Raw genomic sequence first — 27769 nt, 5'->3', positions numbered from 1 at the left:
GATCCTGTCTATTTTAAGGAGGCTGGCTGGGTTGGAGTAGTCATGCAAGGGACTCCTGTGTCAAAGCATGAGCATCCACCCTCGTCCTCTCTCCACAAGGCCCTCCATTAAACGTGTGTGTAGAGGACAGTGTTCTAGATCTGAGAAGTCTCTCATGCCATGAAATCACTGGTGGTGGGATTTCCAGAAGAGGGATGCAAAAAAGTCAGCAGACCCTGAGTTTAAAGCATTCCTTCTTGCTTGGGCAAAGAGCTAACTGAATGAAAGTAACTGAACACACTTAAATTAGACATCGGTGACCTTTATTAGGTGCAAAGTAGTATTCCTGACAACAGTAATAGGCCAGTGTTAGATCTGTTCATCCATTAAAGCAACAGCCCCTCACCCAGAGCTAACCAGATACCATAAAGTTCCCTGTAAGTGCATTGTGATCTTCATAACAAGTGACAGGAAAGATTAGGACAGCTCATTAATAAAACATGTTCCATAGGCATCTTGATTCCTTTAGGTTTTCTCTCAAAGAGCTCCAGCAGGCGGCTACTTCAAAGGCTAATTCTTTGTCCTTTCACCAGCCGGGCTCGATATCTAGACACCTCCTGGAAATAAAGCCAAATACAGTGAATCCATGGAACACTGAGAATCTGTTGGGCATCAGACAAAGAAGATTTCTAGCATCTACCAATAGTTAAATCGAAAAACTCTCACAGTGGTCCTATCAGTAAATGAACCATATTCTAAGACTACCAATAATTTACTTGTCAATATCTGATATCGTGTTGAACAAACTGAGAGAGCCAGAGGCCAGTCAGCCTGTGCCAATTGGTGCTCCTGTTGACTACAGATGTCCTCAATAGGCTGGGCAGGCTTTTGGTAAAGGAGACCCCCATTCCTTGTCTGGCTTTCCTTTAGCCACTCGCTGCCTCATCTAGAGTGATCTGCTGCTCCTCAGTGAAAATCAGGTCATGATTTGGTATTGGGTTGATTTGGTATTATTGCTTTGTTCTTAATCAAACAACTGAGACTTTTGATTCAACAGACTTTCTGGTTTCTTGTTTATTTTTGAGCAGACAGCAAGGTCTGGTGGAACGCTTAATTTCAGAATTGAACCTGACTCTGAAATGTAGCTCTGTCACCTGCATCACTTCTTGTAGCCTCTTGGACTTTTCATTTTCTCCTTAAGAGTGTGGAGGGAGGGCACCTGGGTTGCTCAGTCAGTTAAGAGCCCAACTCATCTCAGGGTGGTGGGATGGACTCCATGTTGGGGTCCTGGCTCAGTGGGGAATCTGCTGGAGATTCCCTCCCTCTCCTTCTGCCCGGACCCCCACCTCCTGCTCACGTTCTCTCTCTCTCTCTCAAGTAATTGAAATAAATACTGGAGGCAGTTCATTCATTTACAACCCTGACAAACTGCTAACACAACATATGCTTTTCTTTCTGCTGCAAGAATCAGTGTGTTAACCGGAAGCCCCACTTGACAAAAGAGGATGCCTTCATAAAAGCGTTTTAAAACTGGGCAAAGAGAGAAGGACAAGACTTCCCACCATCGGCAAATCTGAAATGAGAGCCTCTTCTGATATGGGGTAGATTCATAGGTTCTAAAGGGAGAAGGGGCCAAGGGGGAAGTAAGATTCTTCAGCTGGGAATGAGTTTCAGAAGTTGATTCCCAGTGGCCCAGTAGCGTAGTGCTGGTGTGCGGTACTCTTCACAGTACTAGAGGGGCCGAGTTATCATTACATTCAGTCTACGTGGAGGTCCTGTCACCCCCTAGGAAACACATATATTGGTGATTCCTGCAAATTGGAACATAGGATCAGCTTCTTGGTTCGGAGGCTAAAATGTCTTTGTCTACCAGGCAAATATGTTTATTTCTTTGGCTTGACTATAATTTGTCTGGGGATCAGCAGCAGCACACTAGCAGTGGGCTAGTGAATGCCCACTAGCTACATGCAACTACTTTACAAGTCTTGTGTATTAAGTAGCAAAGCATATGAAATAATGTCTCATGTCCCCTCTTGATAAGCATCAGTGGTTTTTGCCATCAGCTCCATGGAACCCCAGATGCTAACTGACCCACACAGAAACCTGCTTGAGAATTGCTTCTGGGACAGTTATTGGATCTGCATATATGTAAATACTCTGTTGTATAGAAATTAAGGGAGGCCTATGGGTAACACCCCAAACCTTTAACTTTCCTTATGTGCATTCAGAAGGTGGCTTTTGTCGCTCACTTGCTCTCCTCCAGATCTGCTGTTTCCTTTCCTACCTGCCTGTTCTGGAACAGGATAGCCTACACAGCACAGGGCGGCCAAAAGACATAAAGAAGTCTGGGATGCTCAGGTGCCCCACGTGGGGGAAGCAAGTACTAGCTGAAATTCTCAGTGGATCTCAGCAAGGCTTCTGCACGGTGCTCTAAACAATGCACATTATGCTTCCAAATTAAATCAGGGAAAACTCAGGTGCCTGGTGGCCCAGTTGGTTAAGCCTCTATGTTCCACTTAGTTCATGATCTCAGGATCCTGGATTGATCCCAGCATCATGCTCCCTGCTCAGCAGGAAGTCTACTTCTTCCTCTCCCTCTTTCTCTCCCCACTGCTCATGCTCTCTCTCCCTCTCTCTCTCTTTCTTTCTCAAGTGAATAAAGAAAATCTTTAAAAAAATAGATATGAGGGATCCCTGGGTGGCGCAGCGGTTTGGCGCCTGCCTTTGGCCCAGGGCGCGATCCTGGAGACCCGGGATCGAATCCCACATCAGGCTCCCAGTGCATGGAGCCTGCTTCTCCCTCTGCCTGTGTCTCTGCACCTCTCTCTCTCTCTCTCTGTGACTGTCATAAATAAATAAAAATTAAAAAAAAAAAGGAATATACTTTAAAAAAAAATAGATATGAGTATTGTCATGCATTGAATAAAATAGTCTTATAAATCTTTCATCTCGTACAAACGTACCTTCAGGCTGGTATCTTTCGGAATTCCATATAATCTGTGTACTAACTCCATAAATTCCCTCTCAACGATTTCTTGACTGGTGCCTTTCACATCAATGTAGTGGCAGTCAGCACTGGCGAAATGGCAGCAAATTGCCTGTGCAGGGTGAAATGATTAATATTGGGGCAGAAAAAAATCTGTTAACAGCAACAACCAAACAGAAAGACTTCTTTTAGAACACCAGCTAGTTCACTAGCATTTGATTTCTAGAATGTTCCATCGTGTCTTGGATTAGTCTCTTTGGGGTTGGGGTCTTTTCTCCCCCTAGGTACAGCTAAAGGCTGACTGAGAATTTCCAAGAGGTTTTAAGCTCCCTGGGATACCTGTTTTCAAAATGGGCAGAGAACATAATGACAAGAGTAAGAGGACTTTAAACATGTGATTTATCTAGCGAGTGCATGTCCTCAAGTCCTAAACAGGAATGGGTTCAAGGGTTCTTCATCCTCTTCTTAGTCACAGAAGTTAGTTACTCAGCTTAATCAGGGGGGAAAAGAAAAACACAATAAGACCTTGCAAAGATAAATAATATACACACCCACCCTTGTCAAATCAAAAGGACATTTGAAGTCCAATAGCATTCATATACTGCAGTCATCTTGTTTCCTTCTGAAGGTAAGAGGAGGTTACTTGGTTCTCCCCATTCTTTTTTTTTTTTTTTTTAAGATTTTATTTATTCATGAGAGACACAGAGAGAGAGGCAGAGACACAGGCAGAGGGAGAAACAGGCTCCCCATGGGGAGCCCGATGCTGGAGTCAATCCCAGGACCCCTAGGATCATGACCTGAGCCAAAGACAGACACTCAACCACCGAGCCACCCAGGTGCCCTGGTTCTTTCTATTCTTGAAAAGGTTATCAGCAGATAAACTTAAAACTCACTTTCCTCGTCGCACGTTAGCTCTCTTGTGGTGACTTCGCTTCTCAGAAGGTCTGCCTGCTTTGCTTGCAACATGAGATTTTTTTTTTTAAGATTTTTATTTATTTATTCATGAGAGACACAGAGAGAGAGAGAGAGAGAGAGAGCAGCAGAGACACAGGCAGGGGGAGAGGCAGGCTATATGGAGGGAGCCTGATGTGGGACTTGATCCGAGGACTCCAGGATCACATCCTGGGCTGAAGGCTGCGCTAAACCGCTGAGCCACCGAGGCCGCCCTCAACATGAGATTTCTAGACAGTGGTATCACAAACTCCATTTCCCATAGATGCCCCCACACTACACCAAGAAGTAGTGACACCTGAGGCCAGAGGCGATATTACTATATACGTGTTTTGAAGTCTTTTTGTAAGGTTCATCTTTTCCCAAATTGGTAGTTGAAAAACTATTGAAAAAAATTGCAGTGTTAGGATGTTATCAACCACATTACTTGGTTTTCTTATTTACCTTTTAGGTCCTAGAGTAATCATTTTATACTATTTTGTAAGGATTTGACATGAAATCTTTCAATATGTAGCTATCCTATATTACTTTATGATCCTGATCATATAGGAAGTAATAGAATTTTCTAACTCATACAGACTTTCAAACTATCTTAGCTTCCTGTTTTGATACACATATACCTAAATTTCCATTTTTCATTTCAAGTTGAATGTTGACACCAAGGATACATGATAAGGCCCAAATTCATGAATTTCACAACACTCACATTATTTATGTCTTGTTTCTGTACCGCCTGCTTGCATACTTCTGAGGGTCATGCTGGTGGGGAGTCTGATCTAGTCTTTATTTAAAATTTTGGCATTGTGTTAATCATAGATATTTTTTTGCATTGATGTTGATTTTCTAAATACTGCCTTAAACTATCATTTAACTTGATTGTTGAGGTATTTTAGCACCATCCTCCTAACCCCGTTATATTTTCCCTGGAGGAGAGGGCTTTCTTGCCTCACCCTCATCCTGGCCCTGTTGACCTGGTGGAAATATGAATGAATAGAAAATGAAACCTGGTAGCTAACCCTGCACCTAGGGAGACAACGGGTGTTGGTGTGACAAACTGGCACGCTTCACTCAACCCCAAAACCCCCTAATATATTGTAATAAGAGCCATGTAATGTGGGTAATGTCAGTCCACAGTGCTGTCAGAGCTGCTGAATTTTTGAGAAGAGAGAAATCTGGGAATGTGGGAAATTTTGTCAAATTTTAATGTAAGCAATGAAATCAATAGGTTTTTAATATATTCATAGTTAAGGGGTGAAAAACATGGCTTGCTGCTAAATCTTATTTCTGGGCAGCCAATTCAATAACAAAGCTATTATAAACTGCCGTCATAAATGGTTCCTATACCCATTTCCCATTTTAAGATTTTAGTACATCAGCCATTGTTTCTGTCTCCAAAAGCACAGGCTGTGGGCTACCAAGTATTTTCTTTCTCTGAAGCAATTCTATGAATGTTCCTAATTCAGGATCAGTAGGATTGGGAAACTGAGGTCACTCGCCTCCTATTGATAACTTAGCAAAAAAAGCATGAGGTATCAAATATATTTCCTGGTAAATAAACCAGAGCAAGAGCAGTTTAGTTAAACATCACAAATCTCATAAAGTTTCACATATCTTGACATTTTTGCTTCTAACCTATTCGTCTTTGGAAAGCACGGTGATGTAATGCATACCTTGCGGTATCCTTGAGTTTTGTTCCAGCCAGATCCGTGGATGAGCAAAGGATGAAAGAATACGGTGTCTCCCTTCTCCATCACGAGGTGCACACGGGGGCTGTTTTCATCGTAGTCCTGGATCCCATAGAACATTAAGTTCACGCCCCCCTAGAACACATAAGAGAACCCAACTCTGTATTTGAGGAACCCAATGACTAACAAGTAGATTTCCTAAGTTCTTCCAAGAAAAAGATAAATAGATTCTTAACAGGTACTGCAAATATACAAAAGCTTCTCAGATGTGTGGCTGTGAAAGTCACATTGTGATATTAAAATCATGGATTTAGGGAGGCAAAGGAAGATGCTGAAATTTCCACATACCCGTCATAAGTGTATTATATTTGAGGATCTAGATCAACGTTGCATTTTGCAGTTAACATGGGAGATCACCTTTCAAGCCTGAATGTATAATCATTCTTTCCCAGGATGATATTCTCCTCACCTAGAACTTTGCCTGAACCATTCTTCTATAACTCAGGAGTACCTCTAAGAAGCTAATTGTTCTCCCAAACCAGCAGAGCGAAAATCTCAATTTTTCTCAGCTCAGAAAGCACTGGTGTCGGGGATCCCTGGGTGGCGCAGTGGTTTAGCGCCTGCCTTTGGTCCAGGGCGCGATCCTGGAGACCTGGGATCGAATCCCACATCGGGCTCCCCGTGCATGGAGCCTGCTTCTCCCTCTGCCTGTGTCTCTGCCTCTCTCTCTCTCTCTCTGTGTGTGTGTGTGTGTGTGACTAATAAATAAATAAAAATTAAAAAAAAAAAAAAAAGCACTGGTGTCACATCCAGAGTAAGGAAAGAAAAACAGTAAATTAAAACATTCTGTTCTTTATAACTATTTCCCAAGTCAGTTATTTCATTAAGTAATAGTTATGGTGGGAGGACGGCATCACATTTCCCTTCCTGAGACTGTGCCACGTTCTTCTGGGGAAAGGACTGCTTTCCTGCTGGACTCAGTTGTGGTTTTGATCCAGTGCACTTCTCTCCTGGCCAGGGTTGATACGTGACCTAAGCTAAGTCAATCTAACCTCCCACTGTGGTCACTTTGAATCTGAGCAGAAGATGGAAGGCACTGGTCATGATCACAGTTCAGTTGACCCCACCAGGTGCCCCACCCCGAGTGTTCCCACTGAACATAACCCCCACTCTCCTGCTCATCAGAGCTAGCCAGCCTTTCCATGGACTCAGCAGGTGCCTGCCACCCTCCAAAACACTCCGTTTGGCTTAAGTCAGCCACAGCCCACTTCTGTTGCCTGCACCAAACTTTCCCCAAAACTCAACTGAATTTGTGAATCTCACAGTTTCAGCTATATCAGAATCCAGACCCCAGTATTTTCCTTGGCACTAATCCTCAGTGCAAGAATCTAACTAATTGAGACAGAAGTCCTAAAAGCTATATTCTTTACTTCCTACAGATCACATCCATTGTTCCTGTCTTAACAGCCCGCGCTCTATCCCATTCTGACCATCATTATGGGATTTCAAGACCTTATTGTCTGATACCTAAAACACTTATCACCTCCTCTCTGGTTTCTCTGCCTCTGGACTCTCACCTCCAGTATATTCTTCTCTAGGCCTCTAGATTATCATTATTGAAGGACCAATTTGATGTCACCATTTATGGGCTCAATAGCTTTCTATACTCTTCCAACAGCACTAGCTCAATCCATAAGCCATGCAACGGTTATGAATGGAATACTACTCATGCTTCCACAGGGTCTCCGTTGATCTCTCTAGAGAGAAAGAGATGATTCCTCTCTCTTCTTTATGCCAAGAGCCATCAATCAGTGAGTAAGAAGTACTCGGCACTTGACACATGCACATGGTGTTGCAAATGTTCCCTGATCCTAATTCCAAAACCATGTTTTCTTAAGAAGGAAATGCCATCTCATTGTTAAATCTCTTTATGGATACTGTTGGAGAATCAAAACAAAAAATATTATGGTTAAGATTTCTCCCTGGGACACGTGGGTGGTTCAGTGCTTGAGCGCCCATGTTGGGCCCAGAGCATGATCCCTGAATCCTAGGACTGAGTCCCACAGTGGTCTCCCTGCATGGAGCCTGCTTCTCTCTGCCTATGTCTCTGCCTCTCTGTCTTGTGCATCTCTTGAATAAATAAATAAAATCTTAAAAAAATAATAAAGGATTTTTGCCTCTAGAGGTCCTGGTGGCTCAGTCAATTTGGTGTTCAAGTCTTGTAGCCAGCTCAGGTCGTGATCTCAGGGTGCGACGTTCAAGCCATATATCTGACTCATGCTCAGCAGAATCTGCTTTGTCCCTTCCCCTTCCCTTCTGTCTCTCCTGCCCTCCTCTCCCAAATAAAATCTTAAAGATAATAACAAGAACAACAACAAAAAAGATTCCTCCTCTAACGAGACATACCTCCCAGTTTGGATAATCGTGTGGCTTCAGAGAGCCTTTGTGTGTGCCTGGAAGCACACACAGGCAGCCATTGTTCCTGTCAATGTGCTCCATGGCTGTCCAAGCACAGACAATTTTATTGCTGGGCCTGAAGGATATGTAGTGCTCATCCTGGTGCAAGGGATGGCGGGATGTCTTCTTGCCTGAAACAGAACCTGCTGTTAATACACACTTGCATCTCAGATTTCATCTCTTTGGCCTGCAAAACCACGACAATGACTTCCTGCAAAACCCAAAGAAGTGAAACAACATTACAGAAAAATCAGTCCAGAGAGATAAGCATCAAATTGGAATATCAAATCCAAAGGGCAACTCCAGATCCTCTACTTTTTTTCTGGGTTCCTGGGAGCCGAGGACTTACACACAGCATTCACTAGCAATTCATACACTGAATTGTCATGAACTCTATTGTATTTTATTTCTTTGTAATTGTGGTTTGGGTACAGAGCAGAGTACCAAAAAAAAAAGTTTTAATACTTGAAGAGAGTAACCAAATTGGAGGTTCTCTGTTAGCCTTGTAAGTGGCTGATGCAAAAAAAGTATCATTAACTAAATTAATAAAAGGTTTCCAAAAAGTACATCACAGAACGAAAAGCACTTGGTGTACTTCACTATGGAGGATCACAGCTCCCTCAGCCATGTTTATGTTTGTTTTATGTTTTATGACGTCTCTAAACAAGACATCCAGGGTAGGAAAGATTTGGTGATTTTAATTAAACTACAAGCCTGTCAAATAAAGTTCTCCTGGCTCTTTTTCTCCAGAAAAAGTGGAGAAGGATAAAGGATCTTGAAGGATCACTTTATTACAGGTAGAGCAGAATTTCTCAGCATGGTCCAAGAGCTGGGGATGGCTTCAAAAATGCAGATTCTTTGGGGCACCTAGGTGGCTCAGTCAGTTAGACATCTGACTCTTGATTTCAGCTCAAGGCTTGATCTCAGGCTCATGAGTTCAAGTCCCGGGTGAGCTACACAAAATTTTTTTAGAAATACTCATTCCTGGGTTTTAGCTTTCAAATCACTTTCTGTGGTAATGAGATCTTAGGAGCTACATTTCAGCAAGGACAAGGAATTTTAAGAGCAACTGTAGTTTGTGATTCATAAATATAGTTTTAATTTTGTTAGTAATCATAATGTCTTCAATCAGAAAAGCAGAATTCTCCCTATCATAGGTGAGAATGGTTAACAAACCTTACAGGTGATGATTATAATAATAGCAACCAATGGTATATGAACAGTCATGTTTATTTAATCACAGTTTTTAGAAGCAAGCCTGTCTTCTGAAAATGCAACAATAACTCTCCAGTTAATATCTGAAATAACTATTCTACCTCAACTATTATGATGTGTGCTGTTTTGAGACGTAAATGAAAGTATATAAATATTTATTTATCAAAGTTTAGCAGTATTACACACAGCTATAGTTGAAATGCTTGAAACTTCCTGTTTGTTTGTTTTTCTCCTTGAAATAAGAGTCCTTTACCAGAATCTGGCGGTTTGTTTATCAGCATTGTATGCATGGCCATAATATTGGGTCCAGTGAAGCACTCCACATATTTCAGAATCTAAGAGAAAACAGGAAAAAAATTTTCACAGAAAATCAAATAAACAGGCCCATGGTACAAAGTACAATTATTTATTACAAAAGCCAGGACGCCAATAGTTATGCAAAACACTTGGTAGAAGTTCCTGGGTGACTCAGCTGGTTAAGAATCGGATTCCTGATTTCAGCTCAGGTCATTATCCCAGGGTCATAGGATCATGGGCTAGGTTGGGCTAATTGCTCAGTGGCAAGTCTACTTGTGTTTCTCTCCCTCCGTCCCGCCCCCCTTCTAAACCTCAGTGACTCAAGAGCCATTTTATGATGTCTAGCATATGTTGCTAAATGCCCAATATTAGTCAATAATTTTCCTGAATAGCAGCCCTGGTGGCGCAGTGGTTTAGCACCTCCTGCAGCCTGGGTGTGATCCTGGAGACCCGGAATCACGACCCACGTCAGGCTCCCTGCTTGGAGCCTGCTTCTCAGTCTGCCTGTGTCTCTGCCTCTCTTTCTCTCTCTCTCTCTGAATGAATAAATAAATCTTTTTTTTTTTTAATTTTTTTTATTTATTATAGTCACAAAGAGAGAGGCAGAGACACAGGCAGAGGGAGAAGCAGGCTCCATGCACCGGGAGCCCGACGTGGGATTCGATCCTGGGTCTCCAGGATCGCGCCCCGGGCCAAAGGCAGGCGCCAAACCGCTGCGCCACCCAGGGATCCCTAAATAAATCTTTTAAAAAATAATAATTTTCCTGAATTAACTCTTGTATTATCCTGATTAATAATATTCTTGAAGTGATAAGTTTGATGTCTTGATTACTTTTTCCAATACACATTGAAATAAATATCCAACTACTAAATCATCCCTACCTCCTAAAAAATCATTGCATGAAGTAGCAGGTGCATGGTGCACACCTGAGAATGGTGGGAACCCTGGAGGCCTCATCAGGATTCATCTAACACAAGTTGCCTCTAACTTCAGGCTTTTCCTCTTTGATCAATGCGCACAAGTTCCATTGCCATAGCAGGACTTGAGAGTGAGGAGAATGGATGGTTCAGTTACGCAACATCCCCTTTTGTCCCCAGCCCAAGGGGGGCTGGACATCATAGGTGGCCTGTGTATACGATCTTCTCTCAGGAGGGAAATTTTCTTTTTTTTTATTTGTTTAAAGATTTTCAAGATTTTATTTATTTATTCATGAGAGACACAGAGAGAGAGAGGCGAGACACAGGCAGAGGGAAAAGCAGACTCCATGCAGGGAGCCCGACATGGGACTCCATCCTGGGTCTCCAGGATCACGCCCTGGGCTGAAGGTGGTGCTAAACCACTGAGCCACCTGAGCTGCCCAGATTTTTTTTTTTTTTTAAGTTTTAAGCAATCACCACACCCAACCTGGGGTTCGAACTCAAAACCCAGACATCAAGAGCCAAATGCTCGAGTCATCTGGGTGGATAAGTTGGTTAAATGTCCACCTCTGGATGGGGCTGAGGTCATGATCTCAGGGTATAAGGGTCCAGCCCTGTGTCTTGCTAGGCACTCAGAACTCAGCAGGGAGTCTGCCTGAGAATTCTCTCTCTGCCTCTCCCTCTGCCCCCTTCCAGTTCTCCTGCCTAAATAAATACGTAAATCTTAAAAAAAAAAAAAAAAAGCATACACTTAAATAATAAAAAATGTCGCAGCTCTCCCCACTAAACCAGCCAGATTCCCATATGAGTCAAATTATCTAATAGCTCTTGCAGTTATAATTTCCAAAATGTTCTATATGCAAAGTGCCGCATAAAACTATTCAAGGAACATATGGGTGGCTCAGTGTTGAGTATCTGTCTTTAACTCAGGTCATGGGGCAGCCCTGGTGGCGCAGCGGTTTGGCGCTGCCTGCAGCCTGAGGTGTAATCCTGGGGACCTGGGATCGAGTCCTGCATCGGGCTCCCTGAATGGAGCCTGCTTCTCCCTCTGCCTGTGTCTCTGCCTCTCTCTCTGTGTCTATGAATAAATAAATAAAATCTTAAAAAAAAAATAACTCAGGGCATGGTCCTGGGGACTGGGATCAAGTCTCACATCAGACTGCCCACAGGTAGCTTATTCTCCATCTGTCAATGTCTCTGCATCTCTCTCTGTCTCATGAATAAATAAATAAAATTTTAAAAAAGAAACATAAGTAATAGTATGTAAGTAATATGAAAAGATGTGTGAGATCTATTATAAGTGGACAAAACACAGTGACAACCAGTACGTTCCGTGTAACACAAAAGGTAGGGGGTTACGGATGCATTTTCATGACCATGAAACAATTCTAGTTGAATACACCTAAAAGCTTGGCAGTGAGTGGGGCTGAACGTTGGGAGACTTCACTTTACATTTTCTATATTATGTGGATAACTTTATAAATATGATTTATGCTTAAAGAATGATAATTTTTTAGACAAGTTTAACTCTAAAGACCTACTTGAACCTCTACTACCAGGTTCACAGAAACAAAAGCAACAATAAATGGATGTACAGTGAGTGGGATCTGCAATGTGACTCCTGTTGATATGCCCATATCCAGTGTGAGAGAGGCTCCCCCTCTCGACTGCAGAATTCCCGCCCTTCTCCCCCAGATTAATTACCAGGCGCCACAGCAGGGTATCTCCACCTGGCCAGTATTGACATTTGGGGCCGCCCCTTATTATTTGGGGGGAGGGGGCTTTCTGTGCATTATAGGCTCCCTGGGCTCCATTAGCAGCATGCCCAGGCTCTACAGACCACACCTTGTGACAACCCGACAGGGCTCCAGGTGCCACCAGATGTGCTCCTCCAACTGAGAACCACTGCTCTACAGCCACCAGAGAGGGGTTCAGATAAAGGAAAAGCAGCAATTCCTGGGGCAGGCATGTAGGTGGGCTGTTAACCTAAAAACAAAGAAAACACAGGAAGGTTCTCCAACCTCAGGAAGAGTGCAGTATCTGAAGAGTTCCTTGTCATCTTCGAAGTATTGGATCTTTGAAATCATCCTTTCACTTGGAATATATTCTGATTTTGCAATGGACACATCTCTCATTATCATCATTTGTTCTAGTTTCACCTCCCCTCTGCAGATCCTTTCAAACTGGTCCCTAGGAAATGAAATTAGCAGATGATGTCAATACTGTAGGCTCCAGGCACCTGCCTGGCCAGTTCTGTGGAAAGATCCACAAAGATTGAGGAGATGGTGTCTTTGCACCAAGTTGATCTCCAGGCCAGGCTGAGCAGCTCTGAGCATAGGGAGGAGAAAATGGCCAGCTCACAAGCCCCTGCCTCCTCAATGTGAGGCCAGAATTCGCTGTGAGAACCCATATCTTCTTTAGCCTAAGAAAACAGTGGGGAAAATCTGTGATTTGGTTGCATCTGAGTAACAATGGCAAATACTTCTCTCCTCCATTCCATGGGCCAGGCCCGGTTGGAAGCACTCTGTGCGTCTTTTACTTTATTCAGTCCTCACAACAACACTAGGGCTCAGTACTATTATCCCCATTTTTTTTTAAGATTTTATTTATTTATTCATGAATGACAAAGAGAGGCAGAGACGGGCAGAGGGAGAAGCAGGCTCCCTGCAGGGAGCCCAACATGGGACTTGATCTGGGGGTCCAGGATCAAGCCCTGGCCTGAAGGTGGCGCTAAACTGAGGAGCCACCAGGGCTGCCCCTATTTTCCCCAATTTACAGATGGGAAAGGAGAGGCATGGAAAGTAAGTTGCCCCAGGCACACAAGATTAAGTAGAAGGGCTAAGATTAAAGCCAGCCTTTCTGGTTCCAGAGTTCATGTTCCCAACCACGTCCCAAGGAACCAATCCCTGAAAAATATCTGAACACGCACACTCTCCTCTTACCCATGTTCCCAACGCAAACATACAACATATTTTGTAAAATAACGAAAGGTTACTGTACCTAAAGCGTTGAATGTCAGCATCAGACACCAAATTTTTAATGACAAGAAACCCATTTTCTTCATAAAAATTTCTCTGTTCTAGGCTTAGGACATCATTATCCCGAGTATACCTAAAAGAAAGAAAACTTTCAAATTATCATAGAGCCAACTCATAATTCCGAAGCAAGAGTCATGTGCTCTTTCTTCTGAGTGAGCCAGCTAGGAATCCCCAATGTGAACATTTATTTTAAAAAGTTTTAAATCCAAACATTAACTACTGTCACCAAAAAATAGAAAAACAATTAATGACTTATATCTAGTCAATGGGATAGGTAGGACTCAGGCATTAAAAGTGAAGAGCATGTGCCCCAGGTAATTTCCTGTCAGGTCATGATCTTAAGGGTCCTGAGATACGGCCCCATGATTGCTACCTGCTAAGGGGAAGTCCACTTCAGAATCTTTCCCTCTGTCCCTCCCCTCACTCGCTATCCCTCTTGCTTTCTGTCTCTTAATTAAAAATCTTAAAAAAAAAAATGAAGACTTTAAGAGCATGGACAGTGATTATAATATAAAGTATAATTAGATTTGTGCAAAACCAAGACACTATTTGGGAAAAAAATGAAAAATAAAAAAAGAACCACATGTTTTAAGTGATTGCCTTTATGTAATGGAATTGTGGGTGGTTTTTTTCAATTCCTTTTATTTCTTTCATTTTCTAATTTATAATTTGTCAGGAATATTATGACTTTTCAGGTGGGAAACAATCACATAGATCTTATATTTTAAATTTTATTTTACATATAACAGATTTTATATTTTATATTAAATCATACATTCTCAGAAGAAATCAAAGTGGCAAAAAGCAAACTCAGTGCATAGCATATGCACAGCTCAGAGCACCCGATCCATTATTCTAGATCAGAATTGTGGCTCTGTGATAATATTCCATGATTATCAAGTCTTCCCCGAGAAAGGTAATTTAAGATAAGCCAAAGATACCAGCTAATAGAGCAGTATGGCCACAAACTATAGGCTAACTTCAATGAGATGTAACATGCCTGAATTTGAAATAATCAGACTATACACTTCTGATATTTTTTGCCTTTCTGGATGTTAAAATACATATAAGTATTAAAGTCAAGGTCTTTAACATTTTCCCTAGGTTTAAAAGGAACAAGTCCTGGCAACAGAGGATTTCTATAACGAATTATATTTTTAATTTTATTTATTCTCTTTAGGGAGGGAGGACAGGCAGGGCAGGGTGAGGAGCAGAGAGAAAGGGGCAAGCAGACTCCCTGCTGAGCACAGAGCCCTCCATGGGGCTCCATCCCACCATCCTGAGACCATGACCTGAGCAGAAATCAGGAGTCAGACACTTAACCCACTGAGCCACCCAGGCGCCCCACCCCCTGTGTAATAAATTCACCAGACAACATGATATGTTGTATTTTATATCTTAATTCCACCTAGAAGAAGATGTATATATGTATATCATATGGTTTTTAATGACCATTAGATCTACTTACTGGAATTGTGGAGGATGGAAGCTGTTTGGAGACACAGCCCCCGAAGTGGGGTAAGCTACCTACGATATGAATTAAGGCAAATAAAATTAAATTTCAGAGTCAGCATTTTCTGGAACCCACAGTTGGCCCTGGATTAGCCCTCATCCGAGAAGACACACAGAGCTGATGACAGGTATGCACCCTTGCTTCCATCATTTCAATTCACAAAATCCTGAGGAGGGGCTGGAAGCCCCAAGACCTTTATCAGCATTCCTGCTGCCCAGAGCAGGTGGCCTAGACCCCTGGGCTCAGTAACTGGTCCAAGGTCACCCAGCAGAGAATGGCTGAGCCCACACTTGAGCCATCACTGTTTCCTTCATAGATTTCCCTAGTTTATTCTATGTGACTATTCCTTCCACTAAACTGCTGAACAAATAAACATTGTAAGGTTCATGTCTAACAGTGAGGAGCAATGTATTCTTCAAAAGAGGTATTGAAGTTAGTGACAGTCCAGACCAAAATAGGAGAAGGAATATGGCTCGTTAAAAAATTAAACAAATAAAGAGTCTATTAAATCAACAGGCTCCACTCCAGAGCTGAGCCAGAAACAGGAATCAGATGCCTCATGGACTGAGCCACCCAGGGGCCCATGGTATCAAATGTTAACCGTAGTACCAGACTGGACCCAGTTATCCCTAGTCCCAGTATGTTGGTGCTTCTCACTGTTGGGCATGTATCCGAAACAAGTGAAAACAGATGGCTGGGCCCCACTCCCAGGTGTTTGGAGTCCAGGGTCAGAGATGAGCCTGGAATCTGCCTTCCTAGCAAGTTTCCAGCTGCTGTTGACGGTGCCCGTCCGGGAACACACTGCTTTAGTTAAATGGCTTCGGTCAAGAGTGGCCTCTCCCCTGGCCTGGGTTTCTGCTTTCTGGCCCGTCGGATGAGATCACATCATCAGCCTTGTGGGAGGGCGGCTGGACTTTCGTTTACCGCTGCATCGAGGCTTGGAACTCAGAGCAATCCTACAACAGCTAGTCTCATTTGTAGGAAAGATGCAGGACCCTGCCCACAGCAGGACAGAGACTAGTCCCGGGCTGAAGGGAAAATCGCGTGCAGCGTTTCCCAGGCTCCCCGAAGTGGCCCCCAGAGGGATCAGGAGACCCGGTTCTATCCGGCAATTGGGTGTCCCTGCCCTGCAGCGACGTGTCCTGGATGCCACAGCAGCGCTGCCCTCGTGAAGGCCGAGGCCGCGGAGAGCGCGGGCCCCTGGGCTTGGCGGGCGGCGGGGCGGCGGGCGCGCACGCAGGTCCCGGGCAGGAGGGGAGCGCCGGGGCCGCGGCCAGAGCGGGCTCCCCCGCGGAGGGGGCCGGCCCGGCCCGAGGCTCCCGCTGCCGCCCGCCCGGCCGCCCCGGGCAGCTCCGCGCGCGGTGCCGGGCCCGTGCTTCGCCTTTCCCGGGCTCCGGGCGGCCGCGGCCAGAGGCCCGGGGAGCTGCGCGCACGCCGCCTGCTCTCCGCCCGCAGCGCAGGGCCCTGGGCCGGGCCGGCACGGAGGCCGGGGGCTGGGGGCGCGCATCAGCCCCGGGCCCGCACTGCCCGCGCCCTCCGGGCGGCCGGATGCCCCCTGCCCCCCGCCCCGGGCGCCCGGAACAGGCGGGACCATCACGGGGACGCGGGCGCCGACCCAGGGGACCCTGGAGGCCACCCCTCCTGCAGCCCGAGCTCCCGCAGCCCAAAGGATACGCCGGCCCTGGCCGAGGGCTGGCCGAGGTGTCCCAGCGCGACGCGCAGGCGAGCGGCTGCCTGGCACTGGTTCATGGCCCCGACGGGAGACGACAGGAGACGGCTCAGCAGGGCCTAACAGCTGCTGCAGGGCTGGGCGTGGGGGGGTGGGGGCTGATGAGGAGCAGTAGTGGCCCAGGTGGAGGGCCTGGAGCTCCCGGATTCTGCGTGGTGCGGAGATGCCCCGGGCCTCCTGGGTCCACGCACTGGGCGCCCCGGGCGGAGAGGATGGATGCCCGCACACCCTGCTCCTCCGTCGCAGAGATCCTCACTGCCTCCCAGAGCAGAGCAAGTGCTTTTCAAGGGCTTCAAACCCGGTGAAGTTCGCCCAGTGACAAATGAGCCAACACATCACCCACGCTCCCAACTGGGACTTTCAGTCGGCTTAATCCCACGTGACTCGGCCCGTCCCTGCGCAGATGCTCTGACAGTTCACATGGTCGTTCACTCCTACAAGTAACGTACTGATCCAAAGAGGAATTTGGGCATCCAGTCTGAGGTAGCCAAACATATTGGCTTCTTATTTATTTATTTATTTGTTTGTTTATTTATGATAGTCACACACAGAGAGAGAGAGAGATAGAGGCAGAGACACAGGCAGAGGGAGAAGCAGGCTCCATGCACCGGGAGCCCGACGTGGGATTCGATCCCGAGTCTCCAGGATCGCGCCCTGGGCCAAAGTCAGGCGCTAAACCGCTGTGCCACCCAGGTATCCCACATATTGGCTTCTCATTCAAGAAAAAGAAAGTCCCTGAAGGAATGACTCTGAAGCTAGTGTGATCCTCACAGTCTAGTATTTTAAATTTTCTAAAACTCTCAACTTTTATCTTTCTCTCTCTCTTTTTAAATTCATTTATTTGAACTAATTTCTACCCTTAACATGAGGCTCGAACTGACCACCCTAACATCAGTAGTTCAGGATCCACCAACCAAGCCAGGCCTCCCTTCCCTTCCCTTCCCCTCCTTTTCTTTCATTTCCAACAATTCAGTTTCTTTGGGGTAAGTATACTGCCACCATAATCGAGGTCATAACCACCATCCCTTCTCAAAGTTTTCTCCTGTACTCTTCACCTCACTATTTTGTTTGTATGTGGGAAGAACACAAGATAAGATCCACTGTCTTAGCAAATTTTAACTATATATTGCAACATTGCTAGCTGTAGACACTATGCTGTATTATAGACTTCTCGAACCATTTATGTAGCTTCACTGAAAGTTTGTAGCCTTAAACCATCACCTCTCCATTCTCCCCTCTGTTTAACCCCTGGTAACCACCATGGTCTCTGCTTCTATGAGTTTGACTCTTAAATTCCTTGTGTAAATGGGAGAAGGAGGTACCTGTCTCTCTGTGACTGGCTTATCTCACTTAACCTAGTGCCTTCAAGCTGCATCCATGTTGTCACAAATGGTAGGATGTCCTTCCTCACTAATGCTGAATCATATTCCATTGTATGTGTGTACCTTGTTTTCTTTACCTTTTCACTTGTTGACCACCACTTAGGTTTGCTTTATCTTGGCTCTTGTGAATAGTGCTAGGTGGAGGTGGGAGTGCAGATATCTCTTTGAGATCTAATATCAGTTCCTTGGATAAATACCCAGAAGTGGGATTACTGGATCACATGGCAGTTCTTTTCTATCCTTTTTTTTTTTTTTTTTTTTTTTTTTAAATAAGAGAGACAGAGAGAGAGAGAGAGAGGAAGAGACAGAGACCTAGGCAGAGGTAGAAACAGGCTCCCTGCGGGGAGCCCAATGTGGGACTTGATCCCAGGTTCCGGGATCACCACCTGAGCCAAAGGCAGATGCTCAACCACTGAACCACCCAGGCGCCCCTCATATGGTAGTTCTAGTTCAAATTTTTTAGGAACTTCCATACTGCTTTCCATAATGACTGTAAGAACTAGAGATTCTTTCTGGAATATCTTTACATCCAGTCTCTGAAGATGATTAACATAGCATCTCATTTCTTTTTTCTTCCTCATTTTTCTCATTGTTTCTTTGTTTTAACATATATCAGCACCCCTCAGTGGGTTCAGGACTGGACATCACATTCTGCTTCTGTTAAAGTCCCTGAGGCAGGGAATAACAACATGGAGTCAGGCATGCAGTGAATGAGAAGGAAAAATAGGCTAATCTGTCAAAACATTTGAGCCATATATGGTTATGTGAAATCTTTTCTACAAAAATCTTTTCTATCCACCCATGGCAATAGAAGAAGGTATACGTAGAACTAAGAAGAAACCAGGATTTAGCCGGTCAGTCACGAAAAGCCTATAAAGATGAGACAAATCCTCAATCTCATTATTATCAAAGGAATGCAAATTCTCATAATCACTTCTATGTCGCTTTCCTATTACATAGTCAAAAATTAAAAGGATTTGGACCATCTAATGCAGGTACAGCTTAGAAAAAGAGACACCCTTGGCCAAGAGACATTCTGAAAAGGGATGGCCTTTTAGAGTTGCCTTGAGTTGGGCTGAGAAGTGTCAGCCTTCATACCCCCTACGCAGTACCAGCTCTAACACTGTACCAGTCAGTGGACACGGGGCAAGGACATGACCTTGACAAAGGCAGTTCTGCAACTGAGGCCCTCCCTGGAGGGCTGACAGGAAGAACGTCTGCTGACAGCCCTTCCAAAGCTAGAGATATATTCTTTTTTTTTTCTTTCGTTGTTTTTAGGGAGAGAAAGTGCACACACATATCAGCTGTTGAGAGGGAGTGGTAGGGAGAAGGAGAGGGGTAGAGAGTCATAAGCAGGCTCCAGGCCCAGAGTTCAGGTGCAGAGCCCAACGTGGCGCATGATCTCACAACTCAGAGATCATGACCTGAGATGAAATCAAAAGTCTGACACTCAACAGACTGAGCCACCCAGGGGCCCCAATTCTTTATTTCTGAAAAGAATCTGAACAGTGCTGCATGCCCCCACAGTATATCATCCTGTTTATCCTCTACTATCACCCTAGAGGTCAGACATGTGTGTTGCTACCTTACAGTAAGGAAACAGGCTCAGGGATGTTAACTTTTAGGAAGTGGCAGAGCCATAATCCCAAAACCTTCCCCGTTCCTGTGAAATCCCCCTCCTCCAAAGCCTCCTGGAGGACCATCTGTGTTCAGGGAGGGGAAGCCCAGAATCATTGTGCTAGGGCTTCATTTGCAAGGCTTTCCTCTGTAGAGTCAATCAGAAAGCGTGCCTGCTTTATTACATGGTCCTTATAATCAATAAACATAGAAAACAGCTTTGTAACATCATCACCCCCCTTCTTAACACCAGCTCTTTTTTTTTTTAACTTGTCTAACCCTCTAGCTTAAACCTAGCTATCCTCACAATCGGTTTGTCCCTGAGTCATTGTGAAGGCATAGTTAACATCCAGTTGTCCTTGGAAGTACGAGCTAAGATTTTTACTTAAGTTAAAAATATCTAACACAACACCATCTCACCTCTGTGAGGATGAATACTGCCAAGAAAACCAGAAAAAAAACACACACAAAAATAGAATAACAAGTACTGGTAGGGATGTAGAGAAATTAGAACTTTCATGTAATGTTGGCAAGAATGCAAAATGGTGCAGCCACTATTGAAAAACAGTATGAGAGTTCCTCAAAAAATTAAAAATAGAAAAACCCTATGATCCATCAATCCCATTTCTGGGCATATATACCAAAGAATTGAAAGCAAGTTCTCCAGGGGCGCCTGGGTGGCTCGGTCACTTAAGTGTATGACTCCTGATCTCAGTTCATGAGTTGATCTCTATGCCTTGCATGGAGCCTACTTAAAAATATGTATCTTGGGGTGCCTGTATGGCTCAATAGGTGAGAGTCTGCCATTGGCTCAGCTCATGATCACCAAGTTCTGGAATCATGTCCACCATCAGACTCTTGGTAGGATACCCACTTCTCCCTTTGCCTATTGTCTCTCCCTCCCTCTCTCTCTCTGTCTCTCATGATTAAATAAATTAATATTAAAAATATACATATGTGTATATGAATATGTGTGTAAATATGTGTATCTGAAATAAAAGAAAGCAATGTGTTTAAGAGATATTTGTACACCATGTTTATAGCAATTTCACATTTGATGAAAGATGGAAGCAAACCACATGTCCACAAACTGATGAATGGATAAGCAAAACTGGGTATATCCATACAATATAATATTACTCAGCACTCAAAAAGAAGGAAATTTTCACACATCACCTACTACATATATCAACTCTGAAGACATTATGTTAACTGACATAAGCCAGTCACAGAATGACAAATACTGTAGGACCCCCCCCCCCATCTGAGTTATCATTGTAGTCAAATTCATAGGGATGGAAAGTAGAATGGTGGGTGCCAGGACCTGGGGGAGAGGGAATGGGGAGTTAGTGTTTAATGGGGACAGAGTTTCAGTTTTTCAAGCCAAAGAGTCCTAGAGATGGATGATGGTGATGGTTGCACAACGATTAGATTGTACCTAATGCCACTGAATTAGAGGCCTAAAAATGATGATGATGGTAAATTGTGTTATGTGCATTTTGCTACCATTTTAAAAATTCTTTAAGAATACCGAACCTAGGGGCTACTGGGGGCACCTGGGGGCATGCTCATTTACTTAAGCCTCTGTCTTCTGCTCAGGTCATGATCTTGGGGTCCTGGGATTGAGCTGTACTCTAGGTTCCCCACCCTGTGATGTGTCTGCTTCTCCATCACCCTCTGCCCCTCCCTGTGCAGGATCCACCCATGGCCAAAAACAAACAAACAAAAAACAAAACTGGGGTGCCTAGCTGGCTCAGTTGGTAGAGCATCTGATTCTTTTTTTTTTTTTAATTTTTATTTATTTATGATAGTCACAGAGAGAGAGAGAGAGAGGCAGAGACACAGGCAGAGGGAGAAGCAGGCTCCATGCACCGAGAGCCTGACGTGGGATTCGATCCCGGGTCTCCAGGATCGCACCCTGGGCCAAAGGCAGGCGCCAAACCACTGCGCCACCCAGGGATCCCGAGCATCTGATTCTTGATGGCAGATTCATGAGTTCAAGGACCAAATTGGGTATAGAGATTACATTTTAAAAAATGAATAAAACTTAAAAAATAAAGAATATAAAACTAAAACTTACAAAATGTTGAATTCAACGGAAACATTTTCTAGAGTTCTGATGAGTGTGCAAAAACTCAGCCACAGTCACCACATTTCCAGTGCCCCCCCCTCCCATACCACCACCTATAGGGGAGAGGTTTGGTGAAGAGAGCCCTGGAATTTGAAGTGGTTGGAACTGGGACACCTGGGTGGCTCAGTGGTTGAGCATATGCCTTGGGCTCAGGGCATGATCCCAGAGTCCTGGGATTCGGTCCTGCAACAAGCTCCCCAGAGGGAGCCTGCTTCTCCCTCTATCTATGTCTCTGCCTCTCTCTCTGTGTGTGTAAGTCTCATGAATAAATAAGTAAAATATATTTCTTAAAAAGGAGAAGTGGTTGAAACACTCAGAAAAAAACATGTCTGGGAACCATAATGGGTACCAATGCCGTGCAGGTAAAGAGTCTACATTTCCAAGAAGACACTCTCTTATGTAGGAGGGACAGCTACAAAAATGAGAAGTTTGGTGTTCACATTGAACAAGCCATAAATAGTACGTGCCTCGAGTGTGAGTGTGCTGGAAGTGGTCACGGGGGACAGGAGGGGTAAAGGAATAGGGCTGCCAAGGAGCCTACCCTCTCTATTTGGGAAGGCAGGGTCTTAACATGGAGAGAAAAGAACATCTTCCCTTCCGGAAAAGTCAAGGGCCAAGTGATGGGCTATGCTGTACATACAGGATGGGTATGGGAGCTGAGTTGCCGGCCTGCCCGGGGTTAGTAGGAAAAGGTCTTGCACAGGCGGATTTGGTTTGAACCATGCAGCCATATTACTAGGATTGGCTTTGGGAAAGGTTACCACCCTTTGTTGATTCAATCAGAAGCTTTTCAAACTGGTTCAGTCTGTGGCTCACAAAGGAGGAACTCCAAGCAGATACCAGGAGCCAAGGTCTGTTTTTCTGAGGCTGTCAGTGCCAATCATCAACAAAAGGGATCCTTTCTATTTGTTTTGGTCTGCACTTGGAGTACCTCCTATAGTCCTTTGAAGTGAGTCTCTGGGGAAATAAAAGGTTAGCCCAGGATAAATCCCTCCCCTTTGCAGCCACTGGGAAACCAGGCTGCCCCTCATTCTGCCAAGATCCGGTGGTAATCCTGTCCCAGCTCTCCATTCTGCAGCTGATCCTCCTGCCCACCTCTCCCAGGAGGGTCCACACAGACAAAAGGAGCCATCCTAACTCCTCCACTTGTTGTCTTTCTTTGACATCAAGTCCTATTGCGCTGAATAGGAATGGATGCTTGGATGTTTGGGAAATGAATTAATGGACACCAGGGACATAGAACAAATGGGAAATGAATTGTTTCCTGATAGACTAGTTGGCAACCAGAAATGCCTAAGGGACATAAACTGTGCTGTCTGCTTTACTTTTGAAGTTTATTTTTTGAAATTTGAAATTTGAAGAGTTAAAAAATGTTTTTGCTAGAACAGGGCTCCATACATACTGATTACACTGTATTCCTTATGTACATTTTATGTACAATTCTTCCATAATCCAATTTCCTTAAACCCTGTCAGGGATAGTCTTACCTTCTCTAGTTTCCAGCCAGATGTGAACTTAAACTGTGTGTCCTCCTGCACCTGGGTGCTCAGTAGGTTAAGCATCTACCTTTGGCTCAGCTCATGATCTAGGTTCCTGGGGACTGAGCCCTCATTAGGCAAGGAGTCTGCTTCTCCCTCTCCCTCTGAGCTCTCTCACAAGGAAAGAAAGAGAAGGAAACAAAGTGTCCTCAAAGAAACCAAAAAAAAAAGGTGAACGTCCATTTAGAACAACTTCTGCTTAGCAGAATGAAAGAAAAGGACTCCTTGTTATTCCTGATCTAAATTCTAAATGGTGGGGCAGCCCCGGTGGCGCAGCGGTTTGGCGCCGCCTGCAGCCCGGGGTGTGATCCTGGAGACCCGGGATCGAGTCCCACTGGGAATGTGTTCAGCATAAGAAAAAAGTAGATTTCTAGCATCTACCAATAGTTAAATGGAAAAACTCTCACAGTGGTCCTATCAGTAAATAAACCATTTTTTAAGACTCCCAATAATTTACTTGTCAACATCTGAAATCATGTTGAACAAACTGGGAGACCAGATGCCAGTCAGCCTGTGCCAATTGGTGCTCCTGTTGACTACAGGTGTCCTCAACAGGCTTAGCATGCTGTTTGGTCAAGAAGACCTGTACTCCTTATCTGGCTTTCCTTTAGCCACTCACTGCCTCATCTAGAGTGATCTCCTCCTCAGTGAAAATCAGGTCATGATTTGGTATTGGGTTGATTTGGTATTATTGCTTTGTTCTTAATCAAACAACTGAGACTTTTGAGTCAACAAACTTTCTTGGGGCAGCTGGGTTGCGCAGTCAGAGTCCAACTCATCTCAGGGTTGTGGGATGGAGTCTGTGTTGGGGTCCTGGCTCAGTGGGGAATCTGCTGGAGAATGCCTCCCTCTCCTTCTGCCCGGACCCCCACCTCCTGCTCACGTTCTCTCTCTCTCTCTCTCTCTCTCCCTCTCTCTCTCTCTCTCTCTCTCTCTCAAATAATTGAAATAAATACTGGAGGCAGTTCATTCATTTACAACCCTGAAAAACTGCCAACGCAATATATGCTTTTTTTTTCTGCTGCAAGAATCAGTGTGTTGCCCGGAAGCCCCACTTGACAAAAGAGGATGCCTTCATAAAAGCGTTTTAAAAACTGGGCAAAGGGATCTCTGGGTGGCGCAACGGTTTGGCGCCTGCCTTTGGCCCAGGGCGCGATCCTGGAGACCCGGGATCGAATCCCACATCGGGCTCCCGGTGCATGGAGCCTGCTTCTCCCTCTGCCTGTGTCTCTGCCCCCCTCTCTCTCTCTCTCTGTGACTATCATAAATAAATAAAAATTAAAAAAAATTTAAAAAAATAAAAAATAAAAACTGGGCAAAGAGAGAAGGACAAGACTTCCCACCATCGGCAAATCTGAAATGAGAGCCTCTTCTGATATGGGATAGATTCATAGGTTCTAAAGGGAGAAGGGGCCAAGGGGGAAGTAAGATTCTTCAGCTGGGAATGAGTTTCAGAAGGTGATTCCCAGTGGCCAGTAGCGTAGTGCTGGTGTGCGGTACTCTTCACAGTACTAGAGGGGCCGAGTTATCATTACATTCAGTCTACGTGGAGGTCCTGTCACCCCCTAGGAAACACATATATTGGTGATTCCTGCAGATTGAAACATAGGATTAGCCTCTTGGTTCAGAGGCTAAAATGTCTTTGTCTACCAGGCAAATATGTTTATTTCTTTGGCTTGACTGTAATTTGTCTGGGGATCATCAGCAGCACACTAGCAGTGGGTTAGTGAATGCCCACTAGCTACACGCAACTACTTTACAAGTCTTGTGTATTAAGTAGCAAAGCATATGAAATAATGTCTCATGTCCCCTCTTGAAAAGCATCAGTGGTTAGTGTAGCAGTGAATGCCCACTAACTACATGCAACTACTTTACAAGTCTTGTGTATTAAGTAGCAAAGCATATGAAATAATGTCTCATGTCCCCTCTTGAAAAGCATCAGTGGTTTCTGCCATCAGCTCCATGGAACCCCAGATGCTAACTGACCCAACACAGAAACCTGCTTGAGAATTGCTTCTGGGACAGTTATTGGATCTGCATATGTGTAAATACTCTGTGTATAGAAATTAAAGGAGGCCTATGGGTAACACCCCAAACCTTTAACTTTCCTTATGTGCATTCAGAAGGTGGCTTTTGTTGCTCACTTGCTCTCCTCCAGATCTGCTGTTTCCTTTCCTACCTGCCTGTTCTGGAACAGGATAGCCTACACAGCACAGGGCGGCCAAAAGACATAAAGAAGTCTGGGATGCTCAGGTACCCCACGTGGGGGAAGCAAGTATTAGCTGAAATTCTCAGTGGATCTCAGCAAGGCTTCTGCATGGTGCTCTAAACAATGCACATTATGCTTCCAAATTAAATCAGGGATAACAGAGTTGCCGGGTGGCTCAGCTGGTTAAGCCGCTATGTTCCACTTAGTTCATGATCTTAGGATCCTGGATTGATCCCAGCATCAGGCTCCCTGCTCAGCAGGAAGTCTACTTCTTCCTCTCCCTCTTTCTCTCTCCACTGCTCATGCTCTCTCCCCTCTCTCTCTTTCTTTCTCAAATGAATAAAGAAAATCTTTAAAAAAAACATAGATATGAGTATTGTCATGCTTGAAGAAAATAGTCTTATAAATCATTCATCTCATACAAACGTACCTTCAAGCTGGTATCTTTCGGAATTCCGTATAATCTGTGTACTAACTCCGTAACTTCCCTCTCAACGATTTCTTGACTGGTGCCTTTCACATCGATGTAGTGGCAGTCAGCACTGGAGAAATGGCAAGAAATTGCCTGTACAGGGTGAAATGATTAATATTGGGGGAGAAAAAAATCTGTTAACAGCAACAACCAAACAGAAAGACTTCTTTTAGAACACCAGCTAGTTCACTAGCATTTGATTTCTAGAATGTTCCATCGTGTCTTGGATTAGTCTCTTTGGGGTTCAGTATCTTTTCTCCCCTTGGTACAGCTAAAAGGCTGACTGAGAAATTCCACGAGGTTTTAAGCTCCCTGGGATACTTGTTTTCAAAATGGGCAGAGAACATAATGACCAGAGTAAGAGGACTTTAAACTTTTTAACATGTGATTTATCTAGCGAGTGCATGTCCTCGAGTCCTAAACAGGAATGGGTTCCAGGGTTCTTCATCCTCTTCTTAGTCACAGAAGTTAGTTACTCAGCTGAGTTTGTGGTGCTTTGTTATTTTAATGTCTAAAGATCAGGGAAATCAACATAAAAAATACCTTGCAAAGGAAAATAATATACACACCAACCCCTTTCAAATCACAAGGACATTTGAAGTCCAAGATCGGTTACATAAGGTACTCATCTTGTGTCCTTCTTAAGGGAAAGGAGGTTACTTGGTTCTCCCCATTCTTTTTCTTTTTTTCTTTTTTTTTTAAGATTTATTTATTTATTCATTCAGAGAGAGCGAAGAGAGAGGCAGAGACACAGGCAGAGGGAGAAGTAGGCTCCCTGCAGGAAGCCCAATATGGGACTCCATCCTGGGTCTCCAGGATCACACCCCGGGCTCCACGCAGCGCTAAACCGCTGGGCCACCAGGGCTGCCTGGTTCTCCCCATTCTTGAAAAGGTTATCAGCAGATAAACTTAAAACTCACTTTCCTAGTCGCATGTTAGTTCTCTTCTCTTGAGATGACCTCACCTCTCAGAAGGGTTGTCTGCTTTGCTCACAACATGAGATTTGTAGACAGTGGAGTCATAAATTCCATTTCCTTTTTTTAAAATTATTATTATATATTTTTTTAAAAATTTGTTCACGAGAGACACAGAGGGGGGCAGAGACACAGGCAAAGGAGAAGCAGGCTCCATGCAGGCAGCCCAATGTAGGACTGGATACCCGGACTGGGATCACCCCCTGCGCCAAGGCAGATGCTCAACCGCTGAGCCACACAGGGACCCCCATTTCCCATGGAAGCCCCCACACCACACCAAGAAAAAGTGACACTTGAAGCCAGAGGGGATAAGTACATTACCATATACGCATTTTTAAGTCTTTTTGTAGGGGTTCATCTTTTCCCAAATAAAGTAGTTCAAAAACTACTGAAAAATTACAAGTTAGGATATTATCAATCACATTACTTGGTTTCTTACTATTTACCTTTTAGTTTCATACCGTAATCACTTTATACTATATTTTCAGGTTTTGACATGAGATCTTTCAGTATGTTGTTATCCTACTCAGTTTATAACCCTGATCATATAGGAAGTAATATAATTCTCTAACTCATACAGACTTTCAGACTATTTGTCTTAGCTTGCTGTTTTGATACAGATGTGTATACATAAAATTCCATTTTTCATATCCAGTTGAATTTTGACACCAAGGACAC

The 27769-nt window shown here is 44.3% G+C and overlaps 2 protein-coding genes across 7 annotated transcripts in view; one reads left to right on the top strand and one right to left on the bottom strand.

Moving 5' to 3' along the window:
* Positions 1-7783, top strand: part of MCM10 (minichromosome maintenance 10 replication initiation factor) — an 81531-nt gene extending 73748 nt beyond the window's left edge. Inside the window, exon 22 of one of the 3 annotated variants that reach the window (XM_072749509.1) lies at positions 7041-7783. The gene's annotated coding sequence lies outside the window, so the exon portion shown is untranslated. The remainder of the gene's footprint in view (positions 1-7040) is intronic. The other 2 variants (XM_072749507.1, XM_072749513.1) reach the window with 2 other exon arrangements.
* LOC112933299 (phytanoyl-CoA dioxygenase, peroxisomal) lies at positions 281-26187 on the bottom strand. 4 transcript variants are annotated; one of them, XM_026016451.2, is made up of 9 exons: positions 16714-17246; positions 14995-15053; positions 13489-13599; positions 12510-12678; positions 9527-9608; positions 8008-8189; positions 5587-5736; positions 2943-3077; positions 281-596 (listed from the first exon to the last, which is right to left on the bottom strand). In XM_026016451.2, exons 1-9 carry the CDS (start codon positions 16786-16788, stop codon positions 543-545), a joined length of 1017 nt encoding a protein of 338 aa, XP_025872236.2. In that variant the 5' UTR covers positions 16789-17246; the 3' UTR covers positions 281-542. The 4 variants fall into 4 exon arrangements, with proteins under 4 accessions (XP_025872236.2, XP_072605620.1, XP_025872245.1 ...); XM_072749519.1 differs by lacking the exons at positions 14995-15053; positions 16714-17246 and adding an exon at positions 26076-26187; XM_026016460.2 differs by lacking the exon at positions 2943-3077 and having other exon boundaries at positions 16714-17085.
* Between the last annotated feature and the right edge of the window lie 1582 nt (positions 26188-27769).

Source organism: Vulpes vulpes, chromosome 2 (assembly GCF_048418805.1).
Source record: "Vulpes vulpes isolate BD-2025 chromosome 2, VulVul3, whole genome shotgun sequence".
In the NCBI taxonomy this organism is placed as follows: domain Eukaryota; kingdom Metazoa; phylum Chordata; class Mammalia; order Carnivora; family Canidae; genus Vulpes; species Vulpes vulpes.
The sequence above is the reverse complement of the archived record's forward strand: the minus strand, read 5'-3'. Positions and strand labels throughout refer to the sequence as shown.